The 21,293-nt window shown below is 42.8% G+C and overlaps 1 protein-coding gene across 3 annotated transcripts in view; it reads right to left on the bottom strand.

Annotated features, from left to right (window-relative positions):
- The window catches only part of frmd4a (FERM domain containing 4A), a 133,909-nt gene that overhangs the window by 81,530 nt on the left and 31,086 nt on the right, over positions 1-21,293 (bottom strand). The window contains exon 1 of one of the 3 annotated variants that reach the window (XM_019888288.1): positions 8,557-8,960. The exons of the other annotated variants lie outside the window; for them this stretch is intronic. Coding sequence (XP_019743847.1) covers positions 8,557-8,622 — 66 coding nt within the window. The 5' untranslated portion in view covers positions 8,623-8,960. Of the gene's footprint in view, positions 1-8,556; positions 8,961-21,293 lie in introns of those variants that run through there. 3 annotated transcript variants of the gene reach the window in all.

The following is a 21,293-nucleotide window of genomic DNA, read 5'->3' as shown; positions in this document are numbered from 1 at the left end:
AATTTGAAAAAACATAAACACCCGTACACACGGCAGACCATCATGAAAAAAAAAAAAAAAAAATACAGTTGCTGACTTGTCATTGCACAACAAATGAGTGAGCAAAGCACATCTACCAATGTGCTGCAACGGAAAAACTGCAACCAGGTATTGGGTTTTGAGGCTCCACATGCTGCACTGTATTTTATTTATTTACTTTTTTGATTTGCGCCATGAAAACATGGTGCGATTGTCGAGGAAGAAGCGTCACTTTTTCATTTTTACTTAGGTGAAGAAGTTGAATCAGTACTTTGTTCAGCAGTCTTTTTTACAGAAGTATCTGTGTGTCTACTGAAGGACAAGGTCTGAGCACATGATGGCCGGAGGCAAACAGAAGATTCATATCTGAGATCTTAGGTGAAAAGGCATCATGGAGACATCGGGTTGATCAGGTTGCCTGGGTTTTGGCATGTCACCTTCACCACGGAGAAGACGACACAGTGAACACGTTAGGGCTGTGTTACGACCGTTTTTCCCCTTGAATTAATTTCCTTCCCCTGTCACCTTACCAGCCATGAGGAAGGGTTGGAGGGGGGAATTTATCTTTACATTTGCATCCCAGGGCAACCCATCTCCACAAAATCATCCGCGCATGATTAGGAGCTAAAAAAATGAGACATTGGGAATATCAAGCGTTAAGACGGGGAATTCTTACATGCCTCAATGATCTGGGTCAGTTCACACAGGCGGCCCTCAAAATAAATCCGCTATTAATACATCCCCCTGATAGTAAGATGTAAGATGTGACAGATACAAACCATGCAACCAGAATAGAAAGAGAGTCAATATGAAAAGTGAAGCTAATAAGGGAGATGCAATCAAAGCAGGGCTAATTTTATGTGTGATTATAGAGGTCTGCCTCCTCTTTGTTTCGGGATGTAATAAAAAGCATCGTTGGATCCAGGCTCTACGTTAATTTAGTCTGATAACTCTGCCAGACTGTTTGACTGCCTGCAGGCCGTCTGACTCATCCCTATGGTGCTGCTACTCACTGGGCTTTTTCTCTTTGTGCATCTAATTTGGATGATGACACCCTGGAGCTGGACTGCATCTCAATCTGCTCGGGTACCTTCACATTGAGCACATGACAAAATGATAAAGCTGCAGAAAATGATCATTTGACTGCAACAAATATCACTCAGATTCCCCGAACGCTATGATTTCAACAAATGGAACCAAACCTTTTACTGTCATTCGCCTAGCGAATGTATGCAAGCTTAAAGCTAACATTTCATGTGAAACTAATGGAAATTAGCATAGATTTTAAACTGTTTCTTTACCACACACAGAGCGGCAACATTATGTGTTGCGCAGGGAAACGTTTTCAAAATGCAAACAAAATGGACGTTGACCAGTGCCCTGGAATAAATTAAGTAAGACTAACATATAATGCTTCGATTTTTGTATAAATCTTAATTAACTTCCCAAGAGATATGTTGCTCTTACAGATTCTCATCATGCTAATGCAATCCTGATGGGCTCCCTGCAGGGCTGCTTTTCATTTTGATTTCTTTTCCTCACCACAGTTGTTGGTTAAGGCAAGACTCGGAAAACACATTCAAGGTAACAGATTGCCTCGGTGGGTTCCTAGAAATGGGAACAATTGTACAGCTTGTTTTGAAAAGTGGGAAATATTTGTATTTTGGAAAGCTATGTCGGCACTCAGGCAAAAGCTGTTTTGGACAAACTGCATCGTACAGCGCAGCATCTGCTCAGCCTACTGCGGGGGGACTTGCATACAGTGAACCCGGTACACAAACAAATTTTCTACATTGACCACACACGTGAAAAAGGGGACACAAAAAAAAAATCGGTATTTTCTGAAAGTATGCAGTGTGCTTCAGGTGACCAACGCATCACACTAGAGACATAACCACATCTCCACCTACCATGGTGAGATGACCAGAATTCTTATATAGCATCAAGACGTACCTGTAATGAAAACATCCCAGACCAGAGGATCAACTATTAGAGACATCCAATAATCGGGTCTTTGTTGAGCATGATCGCAAAGGGTGCGAACATAGTTCCAATTTTGGTCTGATTCACGGTATGTGTCGACCCGGTTTTTTGGCTATGGTTGCGGTTAACATCATAATCAGTGAGTCTTGAACTCGGTGTTGGCCAAACACATCAGTATTTGCCGTCGTAAATCATGAAGAGGTTTAATATAAATGATCATAGGCTCGATGTTTTGTGAGCAAATCAGGGAAGATACTCTTGAGACACTCAACACAGGATAACCCTGAGAAGCCGCATTTTACCAAGCAGCGTAGGTTTATTTTTCATCAGTGTTCGTTCAAGATTACAAGGTTGACCGGACATTCGCAAATAATTTGAATGGTCACAGTTTTTTTCTTGTCGCAAAGAAATTCAACACGTTTCGGGGACAAGCAAAACTGTTTGCGACCATTTAAACTGTTTGCAAATGTCTGGCAAACGTCTTTGCAACCTAGAGTAATGCTGGCAAAAAAAAAAAAAAAAAAAAAAAACATTTGCTACATTCGCAAACACTTACTTTGATGGAAAAAGGGGAAAATGCACAAATTTGAAATATGATTCACATTTGAGCTTTTTCTCATACGTTGAATTATTTAATCAATACTGACTGGCTCCTATTATTCAATATGATTACATTTGCATTCCTTTGTGGGGCTGCACGTCTATTTGTTGACAAAATAAAAACTTCCTCCCTCCTCTTCCTCCCCACCAGTCACCTAATCTAAATATGATCATGCGGTGAGAGCAGGACGATCGCTATTGCCTTTTCCACTCCACGAGATGACAGCAGGACAGCAGGACAGACTCCAGAGAACGTATCTGGAGTTCACAAACAGTTTATTGAGCACCTCGGCACACAAAGGGCAAAGTCGATGACAATCTACCGATGGGACTCGATGCATTTGCTGAGCCTGTGCAAGTCTCGCCATATGTTGTTATTATCATAATACAGCTTTGCCTGTCAGGGTGGCGAGTCAAGAAAAATCAATGACTCACTGGAGTCAAGCCAGGCCGCCCTCTGAAAAACATGCTCAACCTGCTTTGTTGTTGCTTCCCTATGAATAAAACATGCACTGAAAATAAAGCTCTTTAGCCAGTGAAAAAAAATATTTGAGGCACAGTAGAACCGAAAATCATCACGACTTGGTCAACATATCTTACGGTTACAAATGAAGCTGACGTGAAAGACAACAGCCCATTCTGACTCAGAACCTCGTGAATATTAAAACTTGTGTTGCAAAATTTGCGACTTTAAGTTGTCGCTTAGCACTTTTTTTTTTTATATCATCCTCTGACCTCGCTACATTAATGGGAAGCAGAATTGAAATCTTTTATTACGTAAGGTTGCAACATTAGATATATTTGTCGTATCCAAAAAATATAAACCTTACTTTCCATATCGTGCATCACTATTTCCTGTAGGGGACTACAGATGGAAATTAGCATCGGGCTGAATCTGTTTTATTTATGTCAAAGCTTTGAAGTCCTTAATTAGAGATATAGACACTAGGGAACATTGGAGACCCCAACGTGAGCAACTCAAGACCATCACACTTTGAAAAAAGCCATGTTTTTTATGGTTTGTTGACAAAACAAAATGAGTAAAACACGTCCAGTTTTGGCTCGCCAAGAAAACCGCTTGTTGGTCAGATACACCAACGTCCTAGTAAATACTGAAAAAGATAAGGATGGAAAAATCTCTTTGTGCAGAACGTCCTTAAATTAAGAGACTAATACAAATGTCAAACATAGATATCATTCCCCAGCTACCACCACTAAAAGTACAAAAACACAGGTTAAGTATGTAGACTTTATGCACCCGTTCATCTTTTAAATGGACGTGTTATGAAGGTCGTCAATATTGTAGTGACAAATGTGCTGTCCAAAAAAAAAAAAAAGTCCACACCCATCGCCCTTATAAGCAGTCATCATGCCTTACTGGTATTAGAATGACAATATTTCAGAATAAATCATTCAAATGACCCGATAAGTATACTATTATGAGAGCAGCGACTGACTTGAATGGATACGAGATATGCAATTTGCAGTTGTGAATAGCAAATGAGGTCTCTGAATCCGGCACCCATGTCTATTCGGTGTGTGTGTGTGTGTGTGTGTGTGTGTGTGTGTGTGTGTGTGTGTGTGTGTGTGTGTGTGTGTGTGTGTGTGTGTGTGTGTTTTATAGCCAGATGACAAACTGAAGTAAAGCGGAGGCTCAATAATAATAACGATAATACAAGTTTAGGATTGATTTTGTGCACATACAAATGGGATCAAATTTATGATAATTGTCTCCTTTCCATTTACTGTGTTTGGCTTATTGTGCAGCCTGGGCAAAACTTTAATGAAGGAGATCGGATTAAATTTGGATTATGCTCTAATTTTACTCCTTCAATATGGGTAGTGGAGGTCAATTTGTGGGCTTCCTTGGCAATATCTTTTGACATCTCCAAAAGTGAATTCCTCTAATTCCTATCCCAGCTACCTTTGAGCAAAAGGCAGGGCACAGACCAGACTGGTTGCCAGCCGTTCACAGGGCAAATATACAGTCGACAAAGCATGAAAAAAATATCCCCAAATGACATCATCATCTAACCGTTAACTCAACTATCGTCATGTGAGTGTCGAGTACAAAAATCTGAAGTCGTTCGAGATGGACTGTGAAGCAGATGTGCTGACCACTCGTCACCGTGCTTCCTCGATTATGTCCTAGTGATGAAATACGAGCCCATCGGAGGTCTGCGACAGTCCTGGAATGGACTCGGCTCAAATTTGAAGGTTCCACTGTTTTGTAAAAAAAAGGAACCAATATCCACCCTGTGCCATAGGAAATGCATGTTCAATAAATTCTTGTGCTTTTATATTGAACTTTTGGGGAATAATACAAGTATATCCATGGTGACATCATGTTCCCAATATGACAAATTGGAGGAACTCATAATGGCATAGCGTGCTCAGTGAGCGATCTGAGGTGACACCAGCCTGAATATTGGAAAAATTCGAACTGAACTAACAGAGAGAGAAGCGAGAGGGCAGGGCAGAGGGAGAGTGAGCGGGATGGGGTCAGCTTGCTATCATTGAGTCATTTTGACACAGCCGTTACATAATGGATTAGGAGGACACAGTAGCAAAGGCCTCGCCCTCTCTCGTGCTGCATTTATATTTTAGTTCAAAGTTTCCAATTTCAATTTATTACCTATATGCCTTATGATTATTTATTTTTTTATTTTTTTACTATTTCCATGTACATTTCAGGCGGCCGGGTGGTCAAGTGGTTAGTGCGTCAACCTCACAGTGCACAGGTACCGTGTTCAATTCCAGCTACGGCCTCCTTGTGTGGAGTTTGCTGTTCTCCCCGGGCCTGCGTGGGTTTTCTCCGGGTACTCCGGTTTCCTCCCACATTCCAAAAACATGCATGGCAGGCTGATTGAACACTCCAGATTAGGTGTGAGTGTGAGCGCGGATGGTTGTTGGTCTCTGTGTGCCCTGCAATTGGCTGGCAACCGGTTCAGGGTGTCCCCCGCCTACTGCCCGAAGACAGCTGGGATAGGCTCCGAAATAACGCTGCTAGCATCAACACCAAAATTGAGATACAAGTGACGCAATTAATGAGTTTTCCGAGATATGAGTCATTGTTTGGAATTTTTTTTTCTTGACATACAAGCAAACATATGAGATATGAGCGCTGTATGGTGGAAGCGAACTCAACTCAGCTAGCTCACTTCACAACAGGTGGCAGTTTGGCAAACAATTCTTCACAGAAGAGACTTCAAGGTGTTTATTGCTGCTCCCAGTTTAAGTTTTCTGTCAGACTAAATATTTAATAAAGAGGATTGCATGTATATTTAAAATAACCACATAACTGTCTCAGAATTGCCCACTAGCTTTAGGCGATCAAGCAATGCAAAATGCCATAGACTGGTTCATAAATCGCATCGATCTTGCAGTGCTTTAACCCTTCAAGGAATGGATACTAAAGCACAAATGGTGGAGCAACACAAGTAGGCAGAAGACATAAAAATACTCATAGGCGTATGCATGTGTTCTCTCTCCTCTGTGAACAATGACTCACATTATTGCAGGTTCCTGGGCCAATTCCATGTTTATCCGTATTACACTGCGACGAGGTGGCAAAAGAACACACACACCTTTCGGAGGAGCACCATTGAAATGAAGCAACAACAACAACAAAAAAAGATAAATATTGTTCGGATTTTTTTTTTCAAGTGACGACTTTTATAAAGTAAAATATTATAAATTGTTACTTCTTCGCATAAATGGCATTTCCATTCATTTCAACAGGAATTTGACGTACAAAATATTTAAGTTAGAACCAGGACCACACAACGAATGAAACTCTTATCGACTCCCCGCCCCCTCCCCCACAAAATCTCAGTTATTTCACTTGAACCACATGGTGAAAAGCCAGCATCTGGCTCATGATCATGGTACAGTTGGACTTGTGAAAGCACTCTGAGACCTTGGTGGCATAGCTGCCTCCTCGTTTCACTGGAAGGAGAGGAGATGCAGAAATGAGCAGATGTGATGGAAGCATTCCCATTCTGCTTTGGTCGCCTTCTATAAAAAGGCAGCAGAGCAAAAAACCAAAAAAAAACAAAAAACAAGAAAAGGAAAAGTGGGTGTTTGACAGCTGGAACCAGGCCGATGTTGAATAAGGGATGTTGGGGGAAAGGACTCAGAGGTTGGTGGGGTTCAGAGATTTAATGACACAACCTACAGAATGATGCCTTTTTAAATCACGCCGCTCCGTTTCCTGGCCTGACAGCCACAGCCTTTGTCTAAGACTGCCAGGATGAGGAGCCAACATCTGTGTGTGCGCATTCGTGTGTGTGTGTGTGTGTGTGTGTGTGTGTGTGTGTGTGTGTGTGTGTGTGTGTGTGTGTGTGTGTGTCCAGAAGCTCAGCAAACAACACACAGCAGCTTTGGCTGGAGACCACGTGGGTGCCAACGAAGAGACATTTTGCAGAAGCCAAAAGCGGATCCAATTAGCACATACACATCATGCCACCAAATGGCTAATGTGAGAGGAGACTTGTCACTGTGGACATGTTTGTGTGTGAATGAAACCTCTGTGGCACAGACTCCATGGAAATTAAGCCAGTAGTAAGCAATGGGGGAACTATCTGAAACATGAATAGACTTAAAAGCTCTTTCTTCAGACGTTCAATAGCTTCCCCTTGGGCAGGGTATTTATTTTTGTTGCGTTTTGCGGCTTTTGTCCTAATGCCGTGAGAATGTAGGAATGTTAAGCTTCTGGGCATGACTCTTTAGCAACTTAACGTTGCGCATGTACAAGAAATAAGAGTGGTGACCCTGAAAAATCCAAAGTCTACCAGTGATGCTACTGTATTTCCTGACCCACTTTCACAGTGTGACGGTTGTAAAAAGGAAGGTCGGTTCCCTTCAATCCTCTTAACGGAGCTGAATCATTCATGTGCCGTCGCCATGCTAACCCAGTGCTAATTAAAATAGCTATACCCATGCACAACTAGGTGACGGGTCTGCAGCCTCTTCACGACTAAGGGGTGGCAGTGCTCCTTTCAGGATTCAAAGTTGCATTGGTGTTCCAGCCTCAAACTATTGTTCAGATTTATAATTTCTCATCCCTTAATACAGTCCAAAAACCGATCTCACAAAATATCTAACACTGACACACAGCAACCCTGGAATTAAGTTTTGAAGGTGTTATGCTAGCAACTGAGTTGATCCCGGGAAAGGATTACTCTTTCCTCGAACAGATGCTCGTGCTCGTAAACAATGTGAAGGGGAAACGGGAGCTTAATGACCAAACTCATTACATCATCGAGTAGCTCAAAGCAAGCAGGGATTCGACCACTGTACTGAGCGGCCTTAAAAGTGCTGTATCTCAACGACTGGATGTATGTGAGTTTTCATTTTCATCAGGAATGCTTAGCACCTCGTAAACCACAGGATTCTGAGTCAACCGCGTCAAGACGAGCGTCAGGGGAAACGGGAATATGACGGCGGCATTCATCACAATCCCCCATGTTCTTCCCTTTATTTCATTCTCAGTCCTTCCTTCCTGTATTTATTCCCAGTGGGGTGAGTCAGGGCTCGCTGTAGAAAACACGTGAAGGATGTCGACGACGTAAGGCAAAAGATAAACCCACTTGACCATTTAAAGTTAGATGAAAGGCTCTTGCGTGCTGAGAAAACATTCCTAAAGTCTCTCCTCAGTGAGCTCACCTTCTGCTGAGACATGTCGACCACGCAACCAAGGTTAGCCGCCCGGACTGCCAATTTTGCGTTACCTCTGACATATAATCGGCACATTGTTTCTGCACTAATTAATGAGAGCATCTGGAAGAGACATGAGCATATGCCGGCCTCTGGCCTTGAACCGTAATTATGCACCGAGAGGTCATTCGCGTCATGTGCAAAAGAGAGCGAGAGTGAAATAACATGTTGAAAAGCAAAATTGCTCAATTACAGAGCATGTAGGCAAAAGAGAGACAAAAAAAAAAAAATACTTACAAAGACATCCATCAGCATGTGCTCCAAGGTCACCTCGATGTCCTCCAGTCGGGATGAGAGAGTCATCCTTCATCCAGGACAAAAAAAAATAAAAATAAAAACGTCCCCAAAAAGATTTTAAACGACACTGATACAATGTTTAACCGCGGAATCCTGACAATTGGTTTAAAGCCATTCTCCAAATGATTCTCCTCGATTTTCTTCAGTATTTGTCCACAAAGGATGAGAGTAAATGGGCGATTTGTGGTAAGTATTCTGACTGGTTCCACGAATGTTCATTTGGGTCGTTTTTGGTGGCGAGTGGTCAAGTTTTGCGATCAAGCCCATCGGGGACTCTTCTGAACAGAGTGGCATTGGGTAGCTCCAACTTGACTTGATCGGACACGCATCTTCAGAAAAAGTCATGCATCAATTGCATTTTTAGGATATTTGTTCGAACAGGATGTCCCCTCCCTCTTTCCCCTTTATTTTTCTCTTGTCCTTCCCTTTTTTCCCCCTCTGTGCCCTTTCAACTCTGTGTCCACAGTGGAGGTCTTTGTATGAAGAGTGAGCCTGGGGTAGCTGATGCCCAGTTCTGGGTGCTCTTGGCTAGGGTCATCCTCTCTCACACTGGGCTTTTAGTCAATGCTCCTTTGTGAAGGGCTCATTAAAGGCTGGCCAGGGATCTTGCATGTCTCACATCTTCAATCTTCAATCTTCTATCTTCTATCTTCTATCTTCTATCTTCAATCTTCAATCTTCAATCTTCTATCTTCTCCAAAAACCGATCTCACAAAATATCTAACACTGACACACAGCAACCCTGGAATTAAGTTTTGAAGGTGTTATGCTAGCAACTGAGTTGATCCCGGGAAAGGATTACTCTTTCCTCGAACAGATGCTCGTGCTCGTAAACAATGTGAAGGGGAAACGGGAGCTTAATGACCAAACTCATTACATCATCGAGTAGCTCAAAGCAAGCAGGGATTCGACCACTGTACTGGGCGGCCTTAAAAGTGCTGTATCTCAACGACTGGATGTATGTGAGTTTTCATTTTCATCAGGAATGCTTAGCACCTCGTAAACCACAGGATTCTGAGTCAACCGCGTCAAGACGAGCGTCAGGGGAAACGGGAATATGACGGCGGCATTCATCACAATCCCCCATGTTCTTCCCTTTATTTCATTCTCAGTCCTTCCTTCCTGTATTTATTCCCAGTGGGGTGAGTCAGGGCTCGCTGTAGAAAACACGTGAAGGATGTCGACGACGTAAGGCAAAAGATAAACCCACTTGACCATTTAAAGTTAGATGAAAGGCTCTTGCGTGCTGAGAAAACATTCCTAAAGTCTCTCCTCAGTGAGCTCACCTTCTGCTGAGACATGTCGACCACGCAACCAAGGTTAGCCGCCCGGACTGCCAATTTTGCGTTACCTCTGACATATAATCGGCACATTGTTTCTGCACTAATTAATGAGAGCATCTGGAAGAGACATGAGCATATGCCGGCCTCTGGCCTTGATCCGTAATTATGCACCGAGAGGTCATTCGCGTCATGTGCAAAAGAGAGCGAGAGTGAAATAACATGTTGAAAAGCAAAATTGCTCAATTACAGAGCATGTAGGCAAAAGAGAGACAAAAAAAAAAAAATACTTACAAAGACATCCATCAGCATGTGCTCCAAGGTCACCTCGATGTCCTCCAGTCGGGATGAGAGAGTCATCCTTCATCCAGGACAAAAAAAAATAAAAATAAAAACGTCCCCAAAAAGATTTTAAACGACACTGATACAATGTTTAACCGCGGAATCCTGACAATTGGTTTAAAGCCATTCTCCAAATGATTCTCCTCGATTTTCTTCAGTATTTGTCCACAAAGGATGAGAGTAAATGGGCGATTTGTGGTAAGTATTCTGACTGGTTCCACGAATGTTCATTTGGGTCGTTTTTGGTGGCGAGTGGTCAAGTTTTGCGATCAAGCCCATCGGGGACTCTTCTGAACAGAATGGCATTGGGTAGCTCCAACTCGACTTGGTCGGACACGCATCTTCAGAAAAAGTCATGCATCAATTGCATTTTTAGGATATTTGTTCGAACAGGATGTCCCCTCCCTCTTTCCCCTTTATTTTTCTCTTGTCCTTCCCTTTTTTCCCCCCTCTGTGCCCTTTCAACTCTGTGTCCACAGTGGAGGTCTTTGTATGAAGAGTGAGCCTGGGGTAGCTGATGCCCAGTTCTGGGTGCTCTTGGCTAGGGTCATCCTCTCTCACACTGGGCTTTTAGTCAATGCTCCTTTGTGAAGGGCTCATTAAAGGCTGGCCAGGGATCTTGCATGTCTCACAGACACATGGGTGGGGAAAGGGGGTCGGGGGGGGAACAACAACAGCGATATGTCGCTGAATTGACAGGAAGCTTACATAACACAGATGGGAAGGAGGGGTCAGCCGGGAATTGAGGGGTGTGGTGGTGGTGTGGTGGAAATTTGACATTTTACAGTGTTAACTTGTATGTTATCATTAACTTAACTTATATCACGCATCCTGCTATCTGCAAGTGTTGCTCTGCAAGTTCGTTGCAGCGCAAGGTTGTGAGTCAGACTTGAATCCCTCCCAAGAAGACAAAAAAATGGTATAAGAGGGGCCGCGCCCCACTGCTTGGGGAGTCGCTCCATCCCAGATCTGTAAATGGTGTTTCTCCATCAATTGCAACCGAAATAAATCTCATCGTTGTACAAAGACTTTCGTTGTCTTGGTTTCCCTGGACAAGACAGGGGCATCCGCGAGGAGGGAAGCTCGAAGATGACGTGAAGTGAAGGATCTTAACGGGACACTCCAAGAAGAGTTGTTTTTGTTTTTCTGTTAAGCGCTGGTGGAATGCACCCTCTGTTTCCCCTGTAAGAAGATTCTGTCTGAGACATTGTGACTGAGTAAGGAGAAGTAGGAAGAAGTGTTTGGTGGAGGGGGTGGGAGGGAGTTTATCTGGGCTGTTGCCACAAACAGGATATGACTGGAATAAGTAAGAAGACAATGTGTGGGCCCATACTGCAATAAAGTGGCAGAGATCCCTGCATGTTTTGTTTCTTCTTATTTAGCGGGATGATGCAGAAAATGTAAACTCTTGATTTACCGGTCGATCTATTTTCCCACCCTCGCCTATGGTCAAGATCTGTGAGTCACGACCGAAAAACAAGATCCCAGAGACAAGCAGCCTAGATGAGTATCCTCTGCAGCGTGTCCAGTTTCTCACTTCAAGATACGGTGAGAAGATTGGTCATCCAGGAGGGCTTTAGAAACAAGAGGAGCCAGATGAGGTGGCTTTGGCATCTGGGCAGAAAATGTAAACTCTTGATTTACCGGTCGATCTACTTTCCCACCCTCACCTACGGTCAAGATCTGAGTCACGACCGAAAAACAAGATCACAGAGACAAGCAGCCTAGATGAGTATCCTCTGCAGCGTGTCCAGTTTCTCACTTCAAGATACGGTGAGAAGATTGGTCATCCAGGAGGGCCTTAGAAACAAGAGGAGCCGGATGATGTGGCTTCGGCATCTGGCTAGGAAGCCTCCCTGATGAGGTAAGAGGGAAGTCTGAACTCCCTTCGGCTGCTGCTCCTGCAACCTCACCCCCCGGGAAAAGCGGAATGCATTTTTCATTTCCAAAGCAAATGATTTGGCAGCGTCAGTAATAGTATGGATGGTCCGAGGAAAATATTTAGCTGAATATCGACTGAGGAAAGCGGAAGCATCCCATTCGCTCATGAAGGGACAATCATTTACAAGATGGAATTCCCAATAGAGACCATCGGCGAGGGATGACCCAGAAACTCCAGTTTGAGCCCAAAGTATGAAGAATCCATTGAGGAGTCATCCGCCATTTTTCCACTGCAAGGCACCTCCTGGCCCGAGACAATTTTACTCGCTACTGACACAAAAAGCTGCAGGTCTGGATGCTGTAGTATACTTTTTAGGTTTGTTCCGGCTGTCCATAATTTCCTCTTGAACACATTTTGTCTCCTTATGGCAGCTAGTTTAGTGTCACCTCAGCTACCAGCAGATTTGTATTTGTCACACATCTTTTTTATTTGCAGAGTCCCCACTTATATTGCTGCAGCTGAACTTTGCTGTGCAGTAAAAGGAGGACGGACTTCCGTTCCTTCGACCGCAATAATGCAGTGCACAGAACAGTCATTGATGGTGACTCCAAAAGAGCATTGCAATAGGCCAAAACGGATGCATTCTGCAAATGGATCTCGGTCTGTAGTTTGGACGCCCTTGTTCTCGCTTCACATCTCTTGATTGACTGATTGATTGAACATATGAACACAACATGAAAGACTTACAAAAAAAAAAAATCAATACATATCTTGGTGCACTACATCTTAAATGCTCAAAAGAGTAGGATGAAGTAGAAAAACTTAACTAATTCTACCCCCTTGCTCTCTGTAAATTACTAAAAATCATGAGATCATGCTAATACACAGATAGGCTATTCACGAATCTGTACCAGTATATATCTCAAATAAGAACAAAAAACCCCCCAAAAAAACAATGATCCTCTTTATATATGTACAAAAAAGCCATGTGCGTATGAGCGCGACGTGTGGGCCCATTATTCAATATACCCGCAATAAATAGAAAGGAAAAACAAAGGAGAATACGGACAGACATGCCCCTTTACATAATTATAAACAATCTATTTCATGAACTAAAACCACAAGACCCAAAAATTTTAGATTCAGTGCCGTTGCTCAAATCTATGCTTGAGTGATGCATTTTTGTAGTACTATATTTTTACGCCTCTTTTTTGAACGCAAGCGATTCACTAATTTTCAATTGGATTTCATAATTTCTTCATAAATGAACACCTTTGACAGAAACGCACATTTGTTTGATGGTTGTTCTTGAATTCACCTAAGTCATAGAACTTGAGAGGGTTTAATTTGATAAATAATGGATTTGTTGGTTTGAACGGTTCATAATTCATATCGCTCTTTTTTCGTAGCATCTTCATGAAGACACGCCCCGCCTGCCACTTTCTCTTGCCTCGCAAAGCTGTACGCTCCCAAAGAGCCAATGACACTTCACCTCATGACCCCTCCTGGATGCGAGGTCAACAGAAACAGCAATTCATCAGTTCTCGCATCAGCTCTGTGGTGAGGGGCACCGGAGTGTAACAGAAACCGAATGACACAGACTGAATTCTGTACGCTCACGGATCATGTATGCCACACAGAATGCATGCGGCTGAATGTTGAAGACAAAATGCAATCAACCACGGGGACTTTGTTCGCCTCAGGAAGCTCCCCACCCTCCTTCCCCAAGTATCTTCTTATGCTTCCTGCAGTGAATATGCATCAAACCGCCATTAATAACTCACCATATCCCTCTTAATTCTCATCGGCGTGCCTCTCATGCATAATTAATTCTTCTCCGCCTTGAAGGTGGAGACAGACAGAGCATCGCTTGTAAGCGGCTGGCAGGTGGAGTGCAGAACGCAGCAGGTTGTCAACGTTTGGGCCTCCATTTGTCATTCGTGAGGAGCTTAGCCCCCGACGGGGGCCCCTCGAGTCGGCATGTCCCAGTGTGACTATGTCTTTTGCGCATCATCCACGGCTAAACGCTGGAGTTCCACGTGCGGTGATGATAAATGAAGACAAGGGGACAGAAGCCGTCATCTGACAAAAGTCATCTTCGGAAAAGCACTGTGGTATTTTTATTGAAGGATGGAAACTTTCAATGGGTAGTTATGTAAGTAAACAGGAATAAGCCAGGAATTTACAAAGATGAAGTTTGGCTCTTAAAAGGGAATTTAAATATAGTTGGGGAAATATTGTTGCATAATCCTGACTGAAACAACCGGACTTTTCCATTCATTGATTTTCTTTTGTATTTATCCTCATTAGCGCTATGGTTGGTGGATCAGATTTTTGGCGACACCATGGACTGGTCGTCAGACAATCAATCGCGGGGCACATATATACAAAGCAACCTTCACACAAACAATTCAGAGCTACAGCTAATTTTGTCAAATCAAATCATTCATGTTTTGTCAGCAAGACTCCCGCTCTCCTTCCCCACTGTGAAATCAACTACGATATATATAAAGTAAATATTTACACTTGAGGATGCTGCATTTCTTCATCAGTAGGACAATTTGTGCATTCAGGTGAAAATTCACTCTCAAGACTGGGCTAAACAATTAACAAAATTCTTCAAAGGTCAACAAAAGGGGGGCTCAGACTTATTAAGGATACTGAAACAGAACATTATTTGATGCTCGGGATGTGGTGTTTTTTTATTTTTTTTTTAATAATAATATAATAATATAATAATATTAATAATAATAATTCTCGGTAAGGACAACAACCCGATAGAATATTCCTTTTCTTCTTGTTAGGGGAAACCGAACCAAATTTGATGATACCTTTAACTGCAGCATGCTGATGCAGTCCGAGGTGTTCGCCCATCGTCCCTTGGCATCAGACCAGTCCAGGAAGCTCAGTGTACCAGTAATCCAGAAAGCATCGAACCTAGTTGAGCCTTGACTACAGCAGCAACTCACACTTAGCATGGCAAAAAACCCCCGAAAAATAAAAACAAAAAAACAAATGAACAAGCCCCACTCGGTGTCCACCTAAACCTCTCAGGACATTTTCAACACTGTGAGCTCGGGAACGCCTTTTCGTCTTCATGATTGGTGGTGATGTTAAACCCTGGGCAGGATTCCAAATTCGGACACACACACACACACACGCACACAAACATACGCACACGCACACACACACTGTCATTCAAAAATAGCATCTACTCCAGACACGTTGACAAAGCTTCTTAAGGAAGGTTTGCAGCCAACTGTTTCAGGGATTTATTGCATACAGACATTGACACAAAGTAGGTGTGATAGTCTGGAGGGTAGAGACACCCGCACTACATCTGCTTGTGCGCCTTTCAGTATTTGTCTGCAAATTGTCCGACCATTGATCTTTCGATGGGTTTCTCCACTAAGGGGAAGACTGTGGGCTTGAGACATTGTGTCCATTCATCCAGAAGAACATCTGTGAAGTGAATATTGTTAGCTCACCGTCTCGGTTCTGGTTTGATGGGGTTGAGATCAGCTTTCAAGTTCAAATCCCTGCCCTGACCTTCCGAGCACCAGCGAAAGCTTGGCCGTATTTGGAAGTGGTTGCTTGGCAGCCTACCAGGAAGTAGGCTTTCCTCAGTTGTTTGGAGTTGAAGTAGATCGCACCTTGGCAATATGGATTTGGATTAACATGGTGCAGATCTTCGTCTCACACTGGAGCAAGGACTATGGGACTCCCCAGTCATTATTACTTCTTCCAGTTTCTCCGTGCCGTTTCCTGTACTCGTTTTGTCAAAACCTTTTGCTGTTGGCACTGTGAATTGACTCTGTCAAACCCTCTTCTATTAAAAGATATGTTGTTACCGAAATGATTTTGGTGCAACGTCACAATGACAAATATCTTGTGTGTCACTTGATTCTCATTTGACACAACAAACAAAATGAATCGTTTTGCCGACGCCTGAGTGGTTGTAGCTCTATACTTTAAGCCGGCGATTCGCCCTCAGATAGCTGAGCTCGTCTCCAGCTTACCCCAATGAAGTCAAGTGCAAATAGATGGATGATCTATTTTTTAGAGAGTTGCATTCCGTTCGTTTTTAGCAAGCACCCTTGTGCAAAGTCATTCTCTCATTCGTGTGGATTTCTGCTGCGTCACTCGGCACCCTAAATATGTCACTCCACATTAGAGTGAATGTCTCTGTTGTGTGTTTTTCTCTTCGGAAGCTGCTCCTTGTGATTTCTGTCAAGGCATTTGAGGACAGAACTCGGTGCTATGGACATTTGTATGCCTTTCTTGCCGCGAGCTGAGCAGAAATATCTGAATTAATGACAACAACTTTTCAACATTACAGCGCTTGTCCATCCAAACGTCTCAGTGCTAAATGAGTGCGTGCTTGAGAGGCAGTGAGCAAACAGGATTTGACAGGAGGCAGATTTTAGAGGCCGGTTGTATGAAGGCTTCCTACATTTTCTGCCCTAGTAAACTTAGTCCAGTTTACCCAGCAACAAGAAGGCACAGCATCCAAACACAGACAGACGCATACGCACCTAGCGACTCTTCCAATTAGCCGACATGTCCATTTGCCTGCTATCCAGTAGGACCGTTATGACTTACTCTAGCGTGCAAATGCCACACTCACGTTCACTTATCATCAAGACACGCACGTGAGTCCACACCCCCAAAGTCTATGCACGTTCAAGAGTCTGATTGGTAGCAGTGGGCATTAAATGTTTGATGCTGAAGCTACATATTTAATCTGTACAGGGTTGATCATGAGGGGAAATGGGTTAGACATGATTCCGCTCTCTGGGGAAAACACTTGCAAGAAGAGAAACATGGGTTTACACATTTGGATGCGTGCATGTATGAGCATATTTGTGCACGTTGAAAAAATGTGAACAGAAACTCAGTAATGGATCACTGCCCTACATTTGGATTATTTATATGAGGAAGGACTGCAGTTTGTGATGTTTATTGATAAAGCGCGCAAAGAAACAGTGGTACTTTGACTTAGAAGTTTACCGTATTTTCCGCACTATAAGGTGCTTCGGAGTATAAGGCGCACCTTCAATGAATGGCCTATTTTAAAACAGTTTTAATATATAGGGTGCACCGTATTATAAGGCGCATAGAATAATAATAGTGGTTGGGGTTGCGTTATGCATCAAAGAGATGGAGCTATGCTAAGGGGAATACAATCCAACCTACAATACAATACAGCTTTATTTTTAGAGCACTATCACAACCGCTGTAGATGTAACAAAGCGCTTTACAGTACATTTTTTTATATTATTAAAAGGCGCAGTCGACTTTTGAGAAAACCAAATGCTTTTCGGTGCGCCTTATAGTGCGGAAAATACGGTAATTCATTCCATGACCACGCTCGAAAAAAAAAAAAAAAGACTGACTGGTGTTTCTCAAATCGATTTTTCAGTTCTCCATTGAAGCAGTCACACTGCATTTTATCTTCATTTTTTCAAGAGTGAAATGATCCCAAATTTTGGACTGTGTCTGTGTCTTTTACCGACTCTTTTCTCCTGGCATGTGCTTATTGCTATCTGAGTCTGCGATAACATTAGTCCCTGTCGAGAAATGATCACTGGAAAGTGATATAGCGAAAATTCTAAGATATACATTTAGATAAGTGCAATTTATAAATTTGAATGAGACCTCAAAAAATGACTCGCAATACGGCGAGGGATGGCTGTGCGACATTTTTAATAGCAAGTTGCGCTTTCAAAATACGTGCGGAAAACAATGACTATTGTTCCAATTCATGTTCTGATATTTTGTTTGCGTGATTTTTGGGCATATAATGGAGAAATGAACTTGCATTGCCTTTGTAAAAAAACAAACACGGCTATAAATAAACACACCTGATCTCCACATTTCTAAATGAAACAAAGGTTGTTATTTTGTTTGGCTGTTTTCAGAGCTTAGACTTATCTGTCTACGGGATGCAGCTGCATTTAAAAGGCTCATAAACGCTCAGCAGCTCATGACTAAATGACTCGACGCTTTTATAGACAATGAATTCCTCAGGCACGCGGCCCAACAACTTAAACGCGCATGTAGACATAAAGTAGAAAGAGGATGCACCTGCGCACCGGGTCACGCACACATTCAACTCACGCTTGGCTTTTACGACTTCTCCAGACGGATCAACGTGACCGACTGAATGTCGGTGGCTCGCTGCACAAGCCTCCAGTCTCTCTCGGTAGAGCGGCAAAACCAGCCGTGAGCTCCACCTCTTGCTGCAGGCATGACAGTAAGCTGCTTGTTGGTACACACCTCAGACACATGCGGCAGAAAACGCCGCGGTAGCCATGCCAACCAACGGAGGACGACATGGGCAGATTGTTGTTGTTGGCTTCAAAATGTAATTTGAAGAGCTTGCATCCACCCATTAACCTCGCTTAGCGTAATATTTCATCAAAGCCTTGTCCCTGGCACGTGGCACAATTTGATTCTGCTCAGTATGTTACATAAGTTGTTCGTTTTCCATTGTCAAGGGTCCCGACAAAGCCGCATAATCGCATTCCGCTTTGGTGACAGGTAGGTAAAAGGTGGAGCAAGACACTGTCACCTGTTGATTGGTTGACTGTGTATGCGGTGAACACACTGTACGTGGGTTGACATTAAAGCAGGAATCACTGATTTAAGCAAGGGTAGACAAGTGCTTTACAAGTGAAATCTCATTTGACGTCGGTTCGTTTTGGCCGAAACCGCTTTCCAAAGAGCATACATAAAGCACATTTAACCCTGCCATGTGTAGTGAAGACAAAGGAGGGCAAGTAGTGACCCCTTGGCAACCATGGCTTTCCCCCGAGAATACGGACCAGTCAAGCAAACCTTTGCTTGCCTTTGTCCTCCTCACCTCCTTGGCCGTCTGAACACATATGTGCCCTGACAGGCAGAGCTTGATCACTCCCAGGATATACTTGAGGCGAAGGTGCTTTCCCTTGATGTTTGCCCAGATTTTAGCTTCAGGTTCAATAATATCCATGGAAACTGAAAGGCCTCTGTGGTAACAAAAGGACAGGCAAGTCGGAAAGAGCAGGGGAGGCGGGGTTTAGCGGTTGGGGGTAGCCAGATCCAGTGTAATTGCGCCTCTAGTTGATAGTGAGCTTCATGGGTTAGCCGCAGACAAACGACATTATTAGGAACAAAGTAAGGGTGCCAGGCTGGGTTCGCACTACTTGGTTGAAGTGACTCAGTTCTTATTCTTTGCTCACAAGTGACGCAATTGCGGAAGTGTAAAGAGGGAGGGGAATAAAAGCATGGAACCATCCAGCTTCACATTAAAATCTGGATGCTACCAAATGTGGATAAAGCCGGATAGATTTTAGATGTCTGCCAATCTGAATCTCAATGTAACATACACACATCTATCCAAACAGAAATAAAGGTACCACATTTATGCTTACGCCGGTGTTGTATTCAATTGGGCTGTGCAGATTTTCATATGTTCCATCAATGTTAAAACAGCAGTCGTGGATCCATCAAAATGTACTAGGAAGTAGACCAAACATGTCACACTTGAGGCTCGGGGGTCCAATTTGGACCATAACATATTTCTTTTGTTCTTTGAACTGTGGCGGAAAATCAATTTTCTTTTCGTTTTAAAGATATGACAAGAATTTGCTTGTCACTACTTTCCACAGTTTCTAATTTCAAACTCCGTTTTGGTGTTGAAATATTTTCAATAACCATGGCACCACGGCAATTATAAATACAAAATAATATGATGAGGTGATTATATAATGCCTGTCATGCCTTGAAATCCATGTGACCGAGTTTGTTGAGATACAAGCCATCCTTCGGATATATGACAAGAATTTGCTTGTCACTACTTTCCACAGCTTCTAATTTCAAACTCCATTTTGGTGTTGAAATATTTTCAACAACAATGACACAAGGGCAATTATGAATACAAAATAATATGATGAGGTGATTATACAATGCCTGTGATGCCTTGAAATCCATGTGACCGAGTTTTTATGAGATACGAGCCATCCGTTGGACGATTCTTTGCTTTGGCTTATGAGCAAAAATGTGAGATATGAGCACTGTGTGGTGGCAGTGAAATCAACTCATTTCACAACAAGCAGACATTTAGGAGATAAAGAAAAAATGTTCAGAAAAAGACCCATCGAGCTTTTTAATGCCACTATTAGTTGAGGTCTACCCTCTAACTAAACACATAACTAAGAGAATGACAAGTTGGGTATTTCAAACAAGCAAACAATGTTACCTTCAGAACATCATGTAAAATGCCATTGAAATCCTAATAGTCAACATCAATAGTTGCAGTTTTAGATCGGATATTCAAACACAAGCAGTGGAGTAACACATGTAGACAGACAATGTAACGATACTATAGGTGTATATTCTTTATCCTCTGCGGAACCAATGCAATTAGTGCAGCTTACGAAGGAGCAAAGACTGTCTGTATTATACTGCCCCAAATTGGCCAAAGAATGCACATCAGAAGGAGCTGCACAGTATTGGAGAATTGAAGCAAAAACATTTTTAAAGTCTTTCATTTTGTCATAACAGGGTGTTTTAATAAAATACAATATTATAGTATTTTTTGCATTGTTAAAAACATGAAACAAACATGTTGGGAGCTGGAACAAATTTATGGCTTTCCATTCATTTCAATGGAGAAAAATACGTTGAGATATTGTTATGACTTGCAAGCGTGGTCACGGAACAAATTAAACACGCATCTCAATGAACCATTGTATGATTTTGTCATTATGGCCTGTGAAGTGAAACCATAACTACAATGTGGCCCACAATTAACACCCCTGAAATAGATGATTATAGATGATGCTAATTAAATCCGAATTGGCCACTAGGAAATGCAGTGTAAATGTAGCTTTGATATGCAACCCCTTTACCTTAGTGTCCTCTTGCTTACTCGACTTGTTAAATTTCTGCCTTTTGCTTGCCGTCTCCGGTCTTTGTCTGGCACCAGCAGTCTTGTCTCTGCCTGGGACAGCAGGAGGATCGACATGAGGTCATTAATTATACAAATACCCTCTCCTGCTTTCCCACCTGGTCCCCTGTAAGGAAGCTCTGATGACGGATGAGCGGAACGGCCCGCTTAAGGTCTGTGTTTACTGAGGCCAAACGTCCAGCCACTGCCACTGTCACGCAGCAGCCGGGTGGTAGGAAGA

The sequence above is a fragment of the Hippocampus comes genome, unplaced genomic scaffold (genome assembly GCF_001891065.2).
Source record: "Hippocampus comes isolate QL1 unplaced genomic scaffold, H_comes_QL1_v1.1 scaffold112, whole genome shotgun sequence".
In the NCBI taxonomy this organism is placed as follows: domain Eukaryota; kingdom Metazoa; phylum Chordata; class Actinopteri; order Syngnathiformes; family Syngnathidae; genus Hippocampus; species Hippocampus comes.
The sequence above is the reverse complement of the archived record's forward strand: the minus strand, read 5'-3'. Positions and strand labels throughout refer to the sequence as shown.